The following is a 20,135-nucleotide window of genomic DNA, read 5'->3' as shown; positions in this document are numbered from 1 at the left end:
CTGCCACCTCAGTTCTTTTAACTCTAACAGAGCATCACAGTCTCCAAAAAACTGTCCAACTTGTTCCAGTACTATGAATTTAAACCTGTTGATGTTTGTGCATAGTGCACTGTGCTTACCTAGCGCATTACTGTTGTCTTTTCGTCTGATTGTTTTGACTACACTAGTTCTTAAACAGTGATAGAACATAAGCAATGGTTCCACTACTATTACAGGGTCAGTCCTATGATTTTCCAGCTTCTAGTTTAATTGGAAATATAACCATCAGTTAAAAGTAAACACAATAACATCGTAAAAAAAACAATGGTATTAAGTATTTGTTCAACTTACTCTTAGTTAGTTTCAAAAGTTATAACACACACATCACAATGACTATTGGTAAGAATTGAAAACATTTTCATTGGCCCTTGAATTAACATGAGGACATAATCATTGGTTTGAATTATTCTTTTGTATTGTGAAAAGAAATCTTTGGCCATTGGCCACTAATCACATCATATGCAAGATATGTATTCCTGTATACAGCATATTTATAGAGCATGGCTATATACTTTTTTCAGTTCTGATGAAGTTCCTAGCAACAATAAAGGAATGAAAGTGCTAGACAACAGTTCGGCCTCAGCTGTGTTTTTTCTCCATTCGTAATTTTATTAGTTACAAAGTTTTAATTGTTTATTGGCATTATTCTACTTTGCTTTACAGTCTTAGAACGGTTTTTCGTTTACATATATATATATATATATATATATATATATATATATATATATGTTGTTGTTGTTGTGTCTTTCGACTTTTTCCAGTTAGAGGTCGCCACAGTGGAACTCTAGTCCGCTAATGATTGGCAGTAGATTTTTACGTGCTGGCTTGCCGGGCCTAACGCACAACTTTCAACGAAGGAACGCCCATTCACGCATGTCGCCACACAGATGATGCTCTAACTGAGAATCGAACGGGCAACGTCTAACTGTGAGGCGACAACGCTACCGCAGCACCACCACCGTAGTTACACACACACACACACACACATATATATATATATATCTAGACACACACACACACACACATAACACACACGTGTGTATATATATATATATATATATATATATATATATATATATATATATATATATATATATATATATATATATATATATATATATATATACACACACACACACACACACACACACACACACACACACACACACACACACACACACACACAAACTCATTACCAGTCATTACACAAGTTACAAGAGACTGGAAAGGAGGTCAATTAAATGATCCTTGAACTTAACTCTAGCAAAAAAGCAGCACCAGCTACTCTACAAAAGACCAACAATTAAAAATAAAGCAGTGTAGAACAATTAAATCAAGAAACTTGGCTGTTTCTGATTAAGTATCATGCATTTTAATACCAAAGATAAAAATTAAGTAACAGAATTTTTAGATTTTACTGTTTTTTACATGAAAATTAAAAATGGACAAGGTTAAGTAACTTCACTCAAGACAGTTTTTCACCAGGTAAAGATTATTATGAAAACAAAAAAAGGCAATATATTTATTTTCCTGCTGAAATTTGTTTTATCTTCTTACCTTTCTACTCAGAAGACAAGCAGCTCTAACTAATGCATGTGCCGGCTACTGTAAGTTATACAGGTATAACATGGAGAGGAAAACAAAACCCTTCTGCTTGAACCAAAAGTGAACTGGCTATTATTTTCTTGCGACATCTCACAAATGTGCATAATATACTAAATGCAAATCTGAGACAGTAGTGATTATTCACAGAGGACACTTTCCTGTTCTTACCCTACATGACAACTAAACTGCACCTGTGGTTTATAAGCAGCATATGGTGACAGTGAAGTGGACTGATGCAGTAAACAGAGTACATACAAGTTACTGGGTAAAACATTAAGCGTACTAAGCACAAAACCTTTTACAAGGTGCAACCGCGTGCTGTGACCTGCAAAGAATCTCATAGCATGCAAGTGAAAACTAGTACACTCATACCAACAGAAACAGCCTTTATATTAGCAGCTCAGCACCTTCATGCCCAGTACTATATAATCTTAGACTATATCCCTTAACTAAGCAGAAATTGCACCAAATCCAGTACTTTTAACAGCAAACTGATATTAAAAGCCTCTAAAAAAATAAAATACATAGACTGGAAAAAAGGGTTCATGATCATATCTTCCATACAGTACAAATGCAATTACATCACTATGTGGTTAGTGACATGAATTTGTTTTTCAACTCCTTTGCACAATACCTCAAATATGATACCTCTCTGTACTTTTTCTCCTTGTGTGAGATATTACCAGTGACTACATGCTGAACTGAGGTTTCCTGTGTATACCTTGAAATATGCCAGTGGACTTTTTAAATGACACCCTTTGTTGTGAGCTCTTAAACAGACTTTTATAATTCTTTAAGAAACCTTCTTATTTTTTATGGTTTTATAAAGGGGTGTGTTTAAATTCACATCTATGACCAAGCCACTGACGGAATACCACAGATACCACTATGTGGAGTGCTTATGTGTTCTCCCTATGTCTCCATGTATTTTCTTTAGGTACTCGTTTCCTACTACTATAAAAATGTCATGTGTTGCATTTACCCTTACCTTTCTGGTTTTTGGTCATGGCAGAAAAGAAGCTATGGACAAGCCCACTTGCCTGGTTAACAAAGGCTAAAAAAATAAAACATGAAAACAAAAACATGAAACCACAAGGGACCCTGGTAACTATCGCCCTACAAGCCTGACTTGCCTGGTCTGCAAGGCTATGGAGCATATCATCATGGAACTCATTAACAGAGACATTGGGAACCTCCAAACTGTGGACCCCACCCAGTTTGGCTTTGTTAAGGGCAAATCATGCCTCCTAAACCTGGTGTACTTCTTTGAGACAGTTACCAAAGCATTAGATGAGGGTAAGGAGGTCCACACAGCCTACCTAGACCTTGCAAAGGCTTTTGACACCATTCCCCATTCTGGTATTATGGACAAACTCACCAACCTGAACATTAACCCCTACGTCACGAGATGGATTGCAAACTGGCTCATGGACAGAACTCACACGGTGAGAGTTGCAGACTCTAGGTCCGAGACTAAACCGTTTACAAGTGGCGTTACCCAGGACTCAGTTCTAGGACCCCTCCTGTTTGGTATATACTTCTCAGAGGTACAGGCAAGCACAGGAGGACTTTGGCTGACCAAGTTCGCAGACAACTGCAAACTAGAGGCCATAATTGATTCTCCAGCTGATGGACACCCTCCAGATGGGTCTCACTGAGACGGACACCTGGTGTCAAAATCATGGCATCAAGTTGAATGACAAAAAGTGCATAGTCATCCCCTATGGAAAAAAACAAAGTACCCATGAACTACCACATAGGTGGTAGTCCCCTAAATACAGAAAAAGTAATAAGGGATCTGGGGACCCAAGTAGATAGTAATCTCTCCTTTGATAATCATATTGCCAAGGTGGTTAGAAAATCCTTCTACATGGCCGACCTAATCTCAAAAGGGTTCTCATCCAGAACAAAGGAAGCTATTGTGCCTCTCTACTCATCACTTATTAGACCCATTATAGAATACAACGCCCCATTTGGGATGTGCCTTACAAGACACCTGCAACAGCTGGAAAGACCACAAAAGTACCTCACCAAGAGGATTACTGGCCTCAAACAGAAGACCTATGCAGCCCGACTAAAGAAACTCCAGCTGTACTCGGTTGCATACCGCTTACTCAGAGGTGATCTCTGCTTGACATACAGGGCCATGTTCAACTCAGAACTGATGGGTATACTCCACCTAAAAAAAACCCAAATCCCTGAGAGCCACATGCTCTAGGGATATAAACCTTACCACAACGATAAAGATTCCAATATACATCAGGCAGAGCCCCTCAGTAGCACTCTTCAAGAGAAACCTTGACGGGTGGATGGGAAAAAGAAAATTTACCCCCGGGATCACTGCAGTGGCTCTGCTGGACAGAGGCGCAGGGAGCTAATGGGTCTGCTGGTCAGAGGTCCAGGGAACTAATTTAAGGGGGTAGCGAAAGCCAACACACTCTGGCTAGGCTTATAAATGCCCTTGGGCAGACAGCCTAGTATTTACTTATGAACCTATGAACAAGAAAATTAACCATGACACAAGTCATTAAAAATACCACTGAGAACCATTAAAGAGAAAACAGCATAATTTAAAGGCACTAGGTGCAAGTCAAATGTTGAGTGAGACTCATGGAAAATGAAACATTGTGGGACACTGCAGAGGATGACGCCTTGGCTTATAAATGATTATGTCACAATTTCTGCTATCACTAAGCCATTCTACAGTAGGAGAAACACAAATGATCATTTCCACACTGAGTGATGCAGGGGTGCTAGTGCTTCAAAAATGACATGTACTATCAAAGATTTCCTCCCCAAATTTCTGCCTATAGCTATCGCTTAGAGGACATTTCATACTCTGCTGGAGACAGGCTCCTCTGGACAGTAAACAATTTCCATGCTGAATTTTAACACTGCCAAACATTTCTCTTTTTGTGCTAGAGAACACAGAAGAGTTTTCTACTTTCAGGGAATGAAAGACCCCCATGCAATACTACGACACAAAACACCAGCAAAAAAGAAAAACAGCCCCTGGGGCAAGTATAATCAGCTTGGCATTTCTGAACTAGTGAACTGACTGCAATTATTCAAGCAACACAGCTGTTTTCTGTTACACAACACACACAAGAAACTGAGAACTGTGTTCAGTTGCACAAAAAGAGCACACTGTATGCTTCAAGAGATGGAACATTCACTGGACAAACACAAATGTGAAGTTCAGGCATTTCCCAGTACATTATCTAACACAAGAACTACTGGATATGCCCATCTAAACCTTCATTCTCAGAGCACAATCTCTCTACATTATTCAGAGTAAGGAATGCATGAAAAGCAGACAAACCTGCCATTTTCAGTTTCTAAAACTGCCAACCAAATCTAACACATCTGGTAAATTAATGCTAATGTTGCAACTGGCTTTCTAATGGCTAGCTTTCAGATTAAACAAAATGTCTGAAAACAGTTCTGACAAAAACAAAATTAAAAAAGAAGCACTCAAGAATCTGATAAATGCCTTCTGGCAAGGAATCCTTTTGACTGCAATACCTATAAAACAGCCATGATTGCTTGAATCATACTACAAAAGGAAAAAGTACAACAAGCCATAAAATAGAACATTTCTGGAATTCTGATACGAAAACAAAAAATTCTGATACATAAAGAATAGTTGTGTAAAATCTTACCATAACCATAGATGTCCTTCTCTTCCATGTTTCAGTATTCATGCTGTGGGATTTCCTGCTTCAGGTGACCCGTTTGCTTCTATACAAAAGCTTAAGCCTGGCTGCTGTAGCTGCGTGGGACGTCACACGCAGGGCTATAAACCACGGACCATAAAGGTGACGTCTGCACACACAGACCTCCGAACTTGAAGCCCAGGATAAGGAGTACAGAAGAAAAGGTTGAGTATAAGGAGAAAATGTCCCTGAAGGACTGAGGGCTGTACAGATTAGCCTGTAGAGAGTGGATACAGAGGTCAAGGACCAAGCATCCAGTACAGATTGAGAAAAGGGGATATGGAGGGTGGGAAGGAATATTACAACATGGAAGAGAAGGACATCTATGGTTATGGTAAGATTTTACACAACTATTCTATGCCCTTCTATTCCTATTTTGCAGTATTCATACTGTGGGAGAGTACCACAGCTAAAAGGAGTGAAGGGAGGGGGCAGAGGTCAAGCATTCCAGGAATTCCTGCAGGACTAATCTGATCCTAGAGACCTGATCTAGCTTGTAGTGTTTAGTGAAAGTGTGAACTGTAGACCAGGTAATGGCTTCCATGATGGAGGGTATGTCCAGCTCTCTAAGGAAGGCCTTCGAGGTAGCCATGCCTCTAGTGGAATGAGCCCCAACTCCTTGAGGCAATGGTTTGCCATAATGTGAGTAGAAGAATAGAATGGATTTCCTGATCCAACAGGAAATTAATTGTTTGGAGACTGCCTTACCCAGAGCCCTGGGGTGGAAGGAGATGAAAAGTTGGTCAGATTTTCTGAACGACTTAGTGTTCGTCTAAGTAGAACCTCAGCTGTCTGTGCACATCTAGGGAGTGAAGGATCCTCTCTGAGGCATGGCCGGCCTTAGGCATAGGCCAACTAGGCGGCCGCCTAGGGCGCTGCTCTAGCAGGGGCACTTTTTCAGTATTTATTTAATGTGGGTAGACCAGAATGGGGGCACTGGGTGGTGTGGTGGGGGGCGCTGTGGAGCCCTTTTGCCTAGGGCACCAGTTGACCTAAGGCCGCTCCTGCTCTGAGGTATTAGTTGGAGACAGGAAGAAGGTAGGTAGGTGAATGGACTGATTTAAGGATAGCTCGTTCACCACTTTGAGCATGAAGGAAGGGTTTGTGTGCAAGGTCACCTTGTTATTGTGGAAGGTGGTGTAAAAAGGACAGGCCATGAGTGCCTGTAGTTCAGATACTCTTCTAGCAGAGACAATGGCCACTAAAAGAATGGTTTTCCATGTGCACATTTGTAGAGAAGCTGTGCTGGCTGGCTCAAAAAGAGGTAAGGTGAGTTTTTCCAGCATTAAATTGAGGTCCCAGGGAGGAGGAATGGGTTTTCTTGGTGGTCTGATATGTAGGATCCCACTCAGGAAAAGTTTAATGTCCAGTCTGGAGAGCAGTGGTGGCTATAAAGGCAAGCAGGCTGAAATGGCAGAAAGGTGGACTTTCACTGAAGAATATGCTAGTCCTTCCTTAATGAGCTCACATATATAGGTAAGAACAAGTGAAAGACCAGCCTGAAAGAGGTCCCTTTCCTTAAGGGAACACCATTTTGAAAATATCTGCCATTTAGACAAATTTTTCCTAGTAGTTAGTTTCCTGGCCTCCCTCAGGACTGAGAGCACATCCTCTGAGTAGTGTTGTCTGAAAGGGATCAAAAGGAAGGGAGGGAAAGTATACAGAACATACCCTTCCATGGAAAGCTGAAGGCATTCACTCTCCAGGCTAGAGGAGTGTAATCCCAGGTGCAGAATGTGTTTAGTTGTCTGTTCTGGGGGAGGCAAACAATCCAGTTGAGGTGTGCCCCACTGGTGCACGATGTCTAGGAAGATATCCCTGTGCAACAACCATTTGTGTTGTTGACAGGATGTTCTACTGAGCAAGTCTGCTTGTTTGTTTTCCTGAGAAGGAATGTAAGAAGCCTGCAGGAAAAGGTTGTGGTTGGCTGCCAGATCCCAGATTTGTAGGGTTATCCGGAATAACTGGTATGCCTTTGTCCTCCTTGTTTGTTGAGGTACCGCATGACAGTTGTGCTGTCTGCCACAATGTGGAGCAGCTCTGGTTACAAAATGAGAAGGAAAGCCTTTAGAACCAGCAAGATGGCAGTCATTTCTCTGACACTGATGTGTTGCTTTTGCTGGGCAGGGGTCCAACACTGTTGTACCTTAAAATCCTGTAACGTGCCCCCCCCCCCCATGTCTGATGCATCCGTGTGCATGAATTGAGTGGTGGTGGTGGTGGGGGAACTGCAGAGGAATGGCCTGGTTCTGTAAAATTAGCTGAATCCACCACTTTAGCTCTGTTTTCAGGCAGGGGGATAAGTTTGTCTAGTGGTTGTTGGCTCTGAGACCACACATTCGTTAGGTACCATTGGAATTTTCTTATGTCCATCCTTGCTAATGGGAGCATGGGAATAATGGCTGCCACGAAACCTAGAACTTGCAGAAATTGTCTTGCAGATAGGTGAGATACTGAAAGTAGGCTTTGAAAATGGGTGGAGAGAGACTGCACTTTGTCCGGTGGGAGAAAGGATCTTATATAGGTCTGACTTGATCCTGCAGCCTAGGAATACTTTGTCCTGTTGAGGAAGAAGCAAGGATTTCTGAAGGTTTAGGGTGAATCCCAAGTTGTGGAGGAGAGCCATCGTGAACTTGAGATAGGTCTGTAGGGTGGAACTCTTACTCTGCCAGCATGAGAACGTCATCTAGGTAGGGGTAGATTTGGACTCCCTTGGTTTTGCAATAGGCAATGGCTGGGGCCAAGCACTTTGTAAAAACTCTGGGAGTCGTATACAAGCCAAAGGGCAAGGCTGTAAACTGAAAGTGTGAAGAGTGGCTAGTAAAGAGCAGAAATTTCCTGTGGGATGGCCAGATAGGAATGTGCAGGTAAGCATCCTTTAGGTCCAGAGTGACCATGAAGGCTTGGGAGGGGATGAGGGGTAGGAGAGTTTGAAGGGAGAGCATCCTGAAGGAGGGAACCTTCAGGAACAGGTTCAGATAAGTCCAGGACTGGTCTCCAAGGGTCATCCTTTTTGGAACTAAAAAAGATGGGAATGGAAGCCTTGTTCTTCCTGTCCTGAGGGAACTGGTTCTATAGTTCCTTGAGTCAGGAGTTCTTGCAGAATGAGAAGGAATAGATGAAGCTGATTTTCTGGAGGGAAAGGAATTCTTTTTGGTCTTGGTTTTTCCTTCCAGGATAGAAAATTTCCTTTTTGGATGATGGAAAGAACCCAAAGATCTGATGTGATGGTTTTCCAGAAGGTAAGGCAGTGGGTAAGGTGGGCAGACAGAGGCAGTTGAGCAGGACAGTCACACTGAAGAAGGGCCCCTCTGTCTGGAAAGGGCTGTTTGGCTGGGGGCTGAGAGTTGGAGGGGTTTGGAGTAAGACTGTCTCCTGGATAACCTACGGAGCCTTGAGGAGGAAGGGTGCGACACTGAAGGAGTCCTTCTGACAAAGGATGTTTTTGCTGAGTAGTTCCTGTAATATCTTGGGATGGAGGATACCAGGAGATGATTAATGTCTTGCAGTTCTTTGTTTTTCTCTTGTAAGATTTTTCCAAATAAAATGTTGTGGTCCAGAGGAGCATCCATGATTTTGGATTTAAAATCCTCTGGTAGAGAATGTAGGTGAAGCCAGGAGTATCTGCGCAAGTCAGATGCAAAGGCAGTAGACCTGGCGGAGGCCTCTGCTGCATTGTAACTGCACCTGATAGTGTGTCTAGCTACTTGTGCAGCTAGAGACAGTTGGGATGCAATGTCATCTTTGGTTGGACAGTCTGGGGTAGAGGCCAGCAAGGTGGAAGCCTGGGAGACAAGGTCCAGGGCATATTTAACCATGTGGGTTTGGTAATTGATAGCCCTGAAGGCCAGGGTAGAGGATGTGGATACCTTCTTATGCATTCTTGTCCATGGTTTTGCTGCCTTTATCTGTGGGCAAAAGTGAAGCAGAGGGTAACTGCCTCGACTGTCTGGAGACGCAGCAATAACTGCTGGGTCAGCCAGGGGTGGTTTCACCAGATATTTCTGGTCATCAGGCACTTTGTAAACCCTATCTGGCCTTTTAGGGGCAGGAGGTTGTGAATAATGGTTCTTGGATACTGAGGTAAAGGCATCCAGGAAAGCTGGAAGCAAAGGAGGAATAGCTGAAAGGGATGGTGACTCAAGTCGCAGAAGTTCAAAACATCTTTTCTGGGTATACCACTTGAAGTACTCTTTCATTTTTGAAATATAGTTTTCCCAAAGGTAATATCCTCTGGTGGGGAATCTCCTTCAATAGAGTCTTTGTCTGGGGAGTAATAATCCACAGGTGAAGCAATTTGAGAGACATAGGAAATGGATTCCTTAGAAGAGGAGTAGGACTGATCTGGTTCTTCTGCTCCTTCTCCCTGATGAGTAGTACGTAAAGGTATGGAGGAAGCATAGGTTAGCCCATGGCTCAGCACAGGAATGTTGGTAGGTGTAAGGCCTGTGGGCCTAAGGGCCATAAAGGCCTGCATTAAGGAGTTGGTAAACTATTGCCAATCTGGAGTTCCTTGAGGCGTAGGGCTCAAGTGTTTAGTCTTTTGTTTTTTCTTTGTTGGTGTGGGCTTAGGGGTAGGGTTAGAGACAGAGGCCTGGGATGGGGCAGGAGAAGTCTCAGTCATCCAACCAAGTGATGGTTCCTCCTAGACGTTGGTTGTGGTCAGCGTCTGGATTAACTCTGCGGATGTGCTTTCCGTGGCTGCAGAAACTGCCTCTTCCAGAGGAATCATCGAAGCTGACTGAGTAATCAGGTGTCCCTCGGACCCTATATCAGTAGTCGGGCGGGACATCCGATGGTGGAGCGGTATTGGGAGAAGGCCTGGAAACCTTGGCCTTCTTCCTCGGTTTGGCTTGGGCGGCCAACACGGGATCCATCCTGAGAGCGAGGCGTTTTAGTCTGGCTTTCCAAATACAAGTTTAGTGCAGCCAGCCAGCTGCATAGGATTTCTGACATGAAAGACAGACAAATGAAGCAGGCCTTATGGTCGTGGCTCCTCACTTAAGCAAAACACACACCGGTTGTAAGAGTGTCTGTGCGGTATCTGACCCCTGCAATTACATTTGCTCAGACACTGGCTAAAAGGGAATCTACAGCAACCAAGTTCAAGCTGTATGTAAGCGAGAAAATCCCCAACAGGGTACTTATCTTTAGAAGTCTTCGGTTGTAGGAGTGAAGCGGTCGAAGTTAACATAGTCTGCAGCTGAAAGGTTCTGAGGTCTGTGCATGCAGACATCACATATATGGGTCCCTGGTTTATGGCCTGCCGTGTGACATCAGACTCACCTACAGCAGCCAGGCTTAAGATTTTGTATAGCAGCTATCGGGTCGCCTGAAGCAGGAAATCACGCAGTGTGAATACTGCAACATAGGAATAGAAAGACATTTACTAATACAGTCTATGCAGACTATCAAAAGAAGGGCCAACCTACAGCAGCATCACACTGTGAAAAGAAAATGGATATCAAAGGAAACAAAACAGACAGTATTTAATTATACTCTTGTCTAGATGCTGGCTTGACTCAAAAAAAAAAAAACACCACAGCAGCCATCTCAAGCCCTGACTACATCCCACTGAACACAGATCAATTAGTGCCTTGATGGAAGACAAGAGGAGAATGTGAATGCCCATCATGGTGGTGGACTAGGGTGGTCTGAGGTCACCCACTGCCACAATTCCATCTTGCCCAGCAGAGGGGGTTAGGTCTAAATAAAAATGCTTGCATTGCCAGGAAACTGGCAAGGGCACATGCTACCAATAAAGCTGCCTGTATGACATTTCCCAGCAACAGAAATAACCAGGATGAGGGAATGAAAGGGCATGGCAGATAGGAAGAGATTTGATGGTCAGTAACAGTGGGAGAACCCCCCCAAACACACACACACACACACACTCTTGCATAAACTTACCCAAGAAGAGTGCTGCTGACATTGGCACCATCTATCCACTTCCACTGCTTGTCATCAGATCTTGTCAGTCCAATCCAATAACCAGCGTTAGAATTTTCCAAGATATCCTGCAAATGGAAAAAAAAGTCAGTTAAAGATTCAAATTTTCCTGATCATAAAAATGCCAAGCATGAATGCCAGTACTCCACGTGTTAGTAAAAGGAAAAAAACTAAATGTATGTTGAAGGAGGTCTTTCTGTAAGTGTATAAAACTGCTGCCACTATGTGATGCAATTTCATTACTGATGAGAACTTATGTGAGCTTCGAAGTACCAGGAGCGCTAAGGGGTAATAAATAGTGTGTAGGATGCAAGATGCTATGGAAATGTAACAGAAGCGTCTGGCAGAAGGGAAAAAGCAAACAAAGAAATTTCTCCAGACCCACGCATTCCGCAAATGAATTCCATACAAACTATTAAATCAGCCACAATTAACAGCCTTATTATTTGCAAAAATATCATGTAGATTGACATCATGCTGTAACTGTAATGTTAATCAAAGATTCAGCCTTTACATATGAACCTACCCTACTTATTGCTTATTAACAGTCCTAATCCAAACGTAATTTAGCTTGCATAGCGCAATTACCTCTGGTATTAAAAAAGACATTGTCAACAGATGATCAAGCTTTCTCGAGATTCGATAAGGGAAATCTACAGTTTAATCATGATTCTTGACATTAAAAAAGCCAACTCAATGGGGACAGTGAAAGGAATGGAAGAAATACCTGGCAGTGAGCCATTGCCATCACACTTGCAGTGGATATAAAACGTGTACACCCCCCATTAACATGCCAGGTTTTGTGATATAATAAAATGAGACCACAATAAATAATTTCAAAACTTTTCCCACCTTTAATGTGACCTAGAACATGTACAATTCAATTGAAAAACAAACAAATCTGTTGGGGGAAAAAGTATAAAAAACAAAAAACGTACAATAAGCTGGTTGCACAAGTGTGCACACCCTTAAACTAATACTTTGTTGAAGCACCTTTTGGTTTAATTACAGCATTCAGTCTTCTTGGGTACACACCTGCCATCAATTAAAGAGACTCTGATTAACCCCAAATAAAATTCAGCTGTCCTAGTAGGACAAAGAATCAAAGGGATCTCTCTTTGTCGAAAGGTATCAGTCAGGAGAAGGGTACAAAAAAATTCCCACAGCATTGGATATACCATGGACCACAGTGAAGACAGTCATCAAAAAGTGGAGAAAATGTAGGACAACTGTGACATTACAAACAACTGGATGTTCCTCCAAAATTGATGAAAAGACAAGATGAAAACTGATCAGGGAGGCTGCCAAGAGTCCTACAGCAACACTGAAGGAACTGCAGGAATTTCTGGCAAGTACTGGTCATGCACTACATGTGACAACAATCTCCCTATTCTCCATATGTCTGGACTGTGGGGTAGGGATGCAAGACGGAATCCTTTTCTTACACAGAAAAACATTGAGGCCCGGGTAAAATTTGCAAAACAATACATCAGGTCTCCCAAAAGCATGTGGGAAAATGTGTTCTGGTCTGATGACCAAGGTTGAACTTTCTGGCCACAATTCCAGAAGGTTCGTTTGGCGCAAAAACAACACTTCGTATCACCAAAACACCACCATCCCCATGGTGAAGCACGGTGGTGGCAACATCATGCTTTGCGGGTGCTTTTCTTCAGCTGGAACTGGGGCTTTAGTCAAGGTGGAGGGAATTATAAACAGTTCCAAATACCAGTCACTTTTGGCCCCAAACCTTCAAGGGTCTGCTAGAAAGCTGAAGACTAAGAGGAATTTCACCTTTCAACACAACAATGACTCTAAGCATACATCCAAATCAACAAAAGAATGGCTTCACCAGAAGAAAATTAAAGTTTTGGAATGGCCCAGCCAGAGCCCAGATCTAAATCCAATAGGAAATCTGTGAGATGACCTGAAGAGGGCTGTGCATAAGAGATGCCCTCGCAATCTGACAGATTTGGAACACTTTTACATGGAAGAGTGGGCAAATATTGCCAAGTCAAGATATGCCATTTTGATAGACTCCTACCCAAGAAGACTGCTGTTAAATCAAAACGTGCTTCAACAAAGTACGAGTTTAAGGGTGTGCACACTTGTGCAACCAGCTTATTGTACGTTTTTTATTTTTTTATACTTTTCCCCCTAACAGATTTGTTTTTCAATTGAACTGTACAGGTTCTAGGTCACAATAAAGGTGGGAAAAGTTTTGAAATTATTTATTGTGGTCTCATTTTATATATCACAAAAACTTGGCATTTTAACAGGGGTGTGTACACTTTTTATATCCACTGTACATTTTGACTGTGCTATGAGAGGTTCAGACTTTTTCACAGAAAGCAGATGAGCTCCTGTCCAGAGGGCTCTGTTGCCAAGACTGGACAGCTGAACAGCATCTGTAGAGTATGTGTGAATGGGTCCAGCTCTTAGCACAGATGAAAGAACTGGAATATGTCACTCTAAACCAGGGGTCTTAAACTGAAATGACCACAAGTGCAGTATGACAACTAGCAAACTGAAAGGCCCCAATCTCCACAACAAAAATAAATGCTGGCAGTGTAGGTAGAAAAATAGTGTAGTTACTTTCCTAATCTAAAATTATGCAAATTTGAGGGATGTTTGATGTCTGAGATACCTACTTAGAGTCTAACTTGGCTCCAAAAGCTTCTCAGAAGCCCATTAGACATGGAATGGCCTTGAAGTGGATATCATCAGCAAAGAGGACAAAAACAAAAATTCACTGGAACCATACTAGCAAAGACTAAATCCAGATATATAAAAATCCAACATTTATTATGCAACCTTAGCAGCTTCATTAGGCAATACAGAAGCAGAACTGAATCAGTTTAAATAATCCAAACGTCAAAGTTACATGATAAAGTATATCACATGATAAAACCACATAATAAAATCAGACCTTGTGCTCTAGCTGTTTAAAAGAAGTTATGTGCTTACCATAAATTCCATGTGAGTTGTTCATCTTGCCTTCATTCTTACACATGGGTTCGGAGCCGATCCATCGGCTCCGAGTCGGCCGCTTTACTAGCTAAAGATCTCAGAACAGCTCGAGGCCAGGCCCCTATCCCATGATGCTCTCTGTCCTACCTCAGATCTAGTTTGCTGAACCCAGTTGAACAGATGTAACCCAATAAATACTCCAGCCGGAGTAAGATGTCCCAGAACAAGACTACCAGACCCAAAGTCTACTCGTTCTTCGAGACACTGGAGGAGGAAGGCGGGTGGGAATGTAAGAATGAAGGTGAGATGAACTCACATGGAATGTTATGGTAAGTACATAACTTATTTATGTGTGAAGTTGTTCAATCTCGCCGTTCATTATTACACATGTGTAGCATCCCAATCACCCTAATCCTGGGTGGCTCAAGGGAGTATATTCCTGAGGACAGTGGAACCAAAGGAAGCCTTGTCCTTGGAGACCCTGTCTACTTTGTAATGAGTGATAAAGGTATGCGGCTTAGACCAAGTGGCAGCTGCACATATAGTGCCCAAAGGCAATCAAACCGCATAAGCGGAAGTTGATGCAGCTTTAGTGGAATGCACCTTCATGCCATGCTATAATGGTTGGTTTGCTGAAGAGTACATAAATTTAATGCAGCCAGTTAACCATTTGGAAAGGATAACTTTAGAGACTGGTAATCCCTTCTTAGTGTCAGCATGAGAGACAAAGAGTTGGTCAGATCTTCTAAATTCCTTTGTCCTGTCCAAATAGAATCTCAATTGTCTGTGGACATCAAGTTTATGCAACATGTACTCCAGAATAGTTACAGAAAAAGGTTGGAAGTTCGATTCAGGTTAGTGTCTGAACATACCTTTGAAAGGAATGAAGAATTAGTCCTCAGTGATACTCTGGATGGAATACCAAATATGTGGGTTTTATAGAAACGGCTTGAAGCTCAGACACCCTACATGCTTAAGTAATGGCCACCAAGAAAATAGTTTTCCAAGAAAGAAACTTCAACTGGCAGGATGATGCAGGCTCAAAGGGGGGATGAATAATAATACGTGACAACACAAAATATAGATTCCAGGGAGTAAATGGTTGTCTAACAGGAGGCCTAAGATGAATGGTACCCTTCAGGAAGGCCCTACATAATCTGTGAAACATCAAAGTGGAACCTTCAGCTTCGAGATGAAAATTCGAAATTGCAGCCAATTGAACTCTTATAGTGGCAGCTGCAGCACCTTCATGAAAAAGCTTAGATAGGAATTCCAGGATACTAGCAATCAGAGCAACACAAGGATCAATATTATTTTAGGAGGCCCATAAAAACAAACCGCTTCCATTTACTAGCGTACAACTTTCTGGTGGAAGCCTTATGCTAAGATACAAGAATGTGCTGTACCTCAGAAGAAAAATCAAGTGACCTGGCTAGGTTTGGAATCGGAGCAGCCAAGCTATCAGTCTGAGGGAATGAAGGGAGGGATGGAGGGCCCCTGACGAATGTGTCAGCAGGTCTGGAACTGGGTCCAGAATCCAAGGTTCCGCCAGTTGATAGAGTCGGAGGAAGGGGAATCAAATCTGATGAGGTCAAAAAGGGGCTATTAAGACTACAGTCCTTCCCAGGCTTTTGGTTTTCTGCAAGAATTTCGGAATCAGGGGTATAGGTGGGAAGGCATACAGAAGTCCCGGGGGCAAATCATGTTGATGAGATCCAAGATGGGCCTCCAAGTCCCCTGTCTTCTTTGGAACTAAAAAGAATCTGGAGTAAGTTCCAGATCCTATCTAGTCTGTTGGGACTGGCTGGATGACTTTTTCCTGCAACCTCTGGATTTCTATGGCTGCTTGATCCCTGAGACTGGGTGGAACATCTGGGATTTTTTTCCCAAACAGGTGGGTTTTCTAATAATGGAATTATGTAACCTCTGGTAACAATGCTTTGTACCCAAGAATATGCTGCAATTTCTAGCCAGGCATCTGGATGCAAAGCCAGAGTAGGACAGTAGCGCTGATAGGGCTTACCAAGGAACTGATCCCTGTCGCCCTGGTTCTTCGGACCCCCTCTGCCGCCAGGGTGGCGTCTTCCATTATTACCCCCTCCTCTGCCCCTGGAGGGGGGGGGGGTTCATTACGTTTGTTCTGGAAAGCTCCTTGGGACTTTTGGAACCACATTTTTCCACCTTTCTGCCCTTTGGGGTATGGTCTAGTAGGGATGGAAAAACGGACTCCTACAGCAGATAGAGCCTTTTCCTCTTGCTCACACCTAGTGAGAGTCTCCTTGACTTTGGACCCAAAAAGAGAAGAGCTATCGAATGGGGTGCTGACAAAGAAAGACTTGAAGGCTTCCGCAAAGGAGCATAAGCGCATCCAGGACGGTCTTCGAAGAGCTATCGCTGAACCCGCTACCCGACTCGAACCCACTGGCTGCATAGGAAATGAGCTGCATGGAGGAGTTCACTATGGAGTTAAGGGTATTAAGTTGGTCAGTCACTTTCTCAGAGACAGCTCCATCTGTATTAACCTGCAGAGTATCTCCATGCTCTTTTAGGAGATCTCTTTGAAGTAAAATGAGTCAAATAGTTAAGTGATCGCATAGCAAAGGTTGCAGAAAGTACAGTTGTGTACCTACCATAAACGTAGATGTTCGAGTGTATTCACTGTTGCAGTCATTACTCTTGGGTTATCCTGCTGGCAGGCTACCCGTGGTCGGCCTGAATTCCAAAGTCTTTGTCCTGCGTCAGTTGCTGTCGCCTCTTCCCTGACATCAGTGCGCCAGGGGTATAAAAGTTGCAGCCGATGCCATTTTCTTCAGTTTTTCTTGCCCCAAATGTCAGGTGCCCCCAAAAGGGTAGGCTAAAAATGATGCCAATAAACATGCATGCACTAAGGTAATCATTTCCTTCATCTACAAGCAAGTACACCACATAGGTTGTATACAATAGAGAAGTGCAGATAAGACCCAGCAAAAAGAAAGGGGGATGGTGGGAGGGTAACCTGGACTGCAACAGTGAATACACTCGAACATCTACATTTATGGTAGGTACACAACTGTACTATGTTCATTGTGTTTCACTGTTGCAGTCATTACTCTTGGGTTGGATCCCAAAGCTGAGGATGGGTGGCTGGGGCTAAATAGGATTAGGAGAGGCTATAAGGCCCTGCAGAACTGCAGTGGCAAAGCCTGCTCTGGATTTAGAGTAGAGAGGTAAGTGGTAGGGCTTTGTAAAAGTGTGCACTCAACTCCAAGTTGCAGCCTCTAAGATGTCTTTGGTTGGTACTCCACTGAGGAAGGCTGCTGAAGTGGCCGCTCTCCTCTGGTTGAATGTGGCCTAATGCTCTTAGGCACTGATATGTCATGTTGTGAATAGCAGAAATGAATGCAATGGCCTATCCATTTTGAAATAGTCTGTTTTGAGATGGCCTTTCCTTGTGATCCTGCAGCATATGCCACTAAAAGTTGCTCAGTCTTTCTGAAAGCTTTAGTTCTGTCCAAGTAGAAGGGTAGCCGTCTGTGTATGTCCAAAGAATGCAGAAGTCTCTCACCCTTGTTCTGTGGGTTTGGATAAAAGGTAGGCAAGTGAATGGTTTGGTTAAGGGCCACACTGGACACCACCTTAGGCATAAATGTCGGGTTTGTCCTCAGAGAAACCCTGTCTGGATGGAAAATGATACCACAGCAATGAGTGCCTGTAACTCCGAGACTCGTCTTGCAGAGGTTATTGCTAGGAGCAGAGCTGTTTTCCAGGATAAGAATTTTATATCAGCTGTTGAGGCTGGGTCAAAAGGAGGCAGTGTGAGTTTTTCCAAGACATAATTGAGGTCCCATGCAGGTATTGGTGCTCTCCTTGGAGGTCTTATGTTTTTGGACTTATTAAAGGATGAGAAAAGATAGGTGGATCCGTACTGTAATGGGCTGAAATGGCAGAGGCATGAATTTTAATTGATGAAAGAGATAGGCCTTTGTCCAGCATCTCAGTTAAGTATTGTAAAATCTGAGGAATATTTGGTACAAACGTGTCAATTCCTTGTGCCTGGTTCCAAGCACAGAATCTCTTCCATTTTTCTGCATAAGATTTTCTGGTACTGGGCCTCCTGGCCTCCAAAATAACATCCATCAGCTTTGGAGAGAGGAGTGTTCTGAATGGCTACATTATCCGCCATGATGCCAGACTTAAGGTCCTGAGTTGGCTGTACATGATCTGATTGTTTTGTTGGGTCAGTAAGTCAGGAATTTGAGGCAATGTCCAGGCTAGACCTTGAGACAAGGTCTTTAGGAGTGGGTACCAGTGCTGGCATGGCCAGTCTGGGGCAATCAGTATCATTTTTGGCTTCTTGTCTGACCTTTAGGAGTACCTTGGGGAGGAGAGGCAGTGGAGGAAAGGCATATACTGTTATGTTTTTCCAGCTGAAGGATAAGGCATCCACTTTCCATGCTTGCCTCTGATAGGTCCTTGTGCAGAATCTCTGTAGTTGGCAGTTGTGAGGGAAGGCAAATAGATCTATGTCTGGGCATCCCCATTTCCTTATCATCATGCTGAAGACTTGTGGATCCAGTTTCCACTCGTGGGGATCCATGAGGTTTCTGCTTAGTTCATCTGCCAGAGTATTTATCCTTCCTGGCATGAATTGTGCTTGCAGGTGAACTTGATAAGTCAATGCTGTGTCCCACAAAGTCATGGCTTGTCTGCAGAGGGGGTAGGAATGTGTGCCTCCCTGCATGTTTATGTACCACATGATTGTAGTATTGTACGTCTTTATCACTAGTTGTCCTGGATGAAGTAGATCCTTGAAAGCTGTCATGGCATTCTGAACAGCTAGCATCTCTTTTTGATTGATATGAAGCTGCATCTGGCTTGCGGGCCATGTGCCCTGAATACATTTTCCTGCCATGTGGGCCCCCCAGGCATAATCTGATGCATCCGTTGTTAGTGTCTGCCTAGCTGTGGGTAAAGTGAAAGGCTGTCCCTTGTTGTGGTGACAGGCCTGTGCCCACCATCAAAACTCCTGTTGCAGGCAGGGAATCAGGCTGTGGCAATGTTGAGTCCAAACACTTTTTAGATACCATTGTAGTTTCCTCATATGCAGTCTGGCATATGGAATTAGCAGAATGCAGGATGCCATGAAGCCAAAAGCCTGCAGAATTTTCCTTGCAGATAACTGTGTCTTTGATGCCAACATTTGGAAGTAAGAAGTCAGTTGCCTATGTATGTCTGGCGTGAGATAAGCCATCTGGGCAGTTGTATTTAAGCTTGCACCCAGGAATATTATCTCTTGAGAGGGTACTTTATTTTCATTTACTGTATACCCTAGGCAGATTAGTAATCTTTTTACAAATGCCAGATGCTTTAGTAGAATGTCCTTGTTCTCTGCTTGAATAAAGCAGTCGTCCAAGTAAGGATATATTTGAATTCCTCTGTCTGCAAAATGCAGTTACTGGTGCCAGGCATTTTGTGAAGACCCTGGGTGCAGTAGATAAGCCAAAGGGCAGTGCAGATAATTGGTAGTGCATTGAGCCAGCTATGAATCTGAGGTATCTTCTGCAAGATCGTCTGATTGGGACATGCAGGTATGCCTCTTTTAGGTCCAAAGTTACAAGCCAAGCCTTCTTGCCCCGCATGGGCAGAAGCGGTTGCAGAGTCAATATTTTGAATTTTGGAACGTCCAGAAATGTGTTTAGAATAGACAGGTCCAGTATTGGTCTCCAGGCTTTGTCCTTTCTGGGTACCAAGAAAAGTCTCGAGTAAAATCCTTGTCCCTGCTCTTGCTGTGGTACTCGCTGAATGGCCCTCATGTCCATGAGGGAAGAAACTTGCTTTTGTGCCTCTGCCCACTGATTGTGTGGCAGGTCTGGCATACCT

The 20,135-nt window shown here is 43.2% G+C and overlaps 1 protein-coding gene across 2 annotated transcripts in view; it reads right to left on the bottom strand.

Moving 5' to 3' along the window:
* LOC122808822 (killer cell lectin-like receptor subfamily F member 2) overlaps window positions 1–20,135 on the bottom strand; it is a 1,412,691-nt gene that overhangs the window by 7,995 nt on the left and 1,384,561 nt on the right. For both annotated transcript variants that reach the window (XM_044079894.1, XM_044079895.1), the window contains one exon: window positions 11,271–11,377. In XM_044079894.1, coding sequence (XP_043935829.1) covers window positions 11,271–11,377 — 107 coding nt within the window. The remainder of the gene's footprint in view (window positions 1–11,270; window positions 11,378–20,135) is intronic.

This window comes from Protopterus annectens, chromosome 8.part0, assembly GCF_019279795.1.
Source record: "Protopterus annectens isolate FY-2018-M chromosome 8.part0, PAN1.0, whole genome shotgun sequence".
NCBI lineage: Eukaryota > Metazoa > Chordata > Ceratodontiformes > Protopteridae > Protopterus > Protopterus annectens.
Note: the sequence above shows the minus strand (reverse complement) of the source record. Positions and strands in the feature narration are given on the sequence as shown.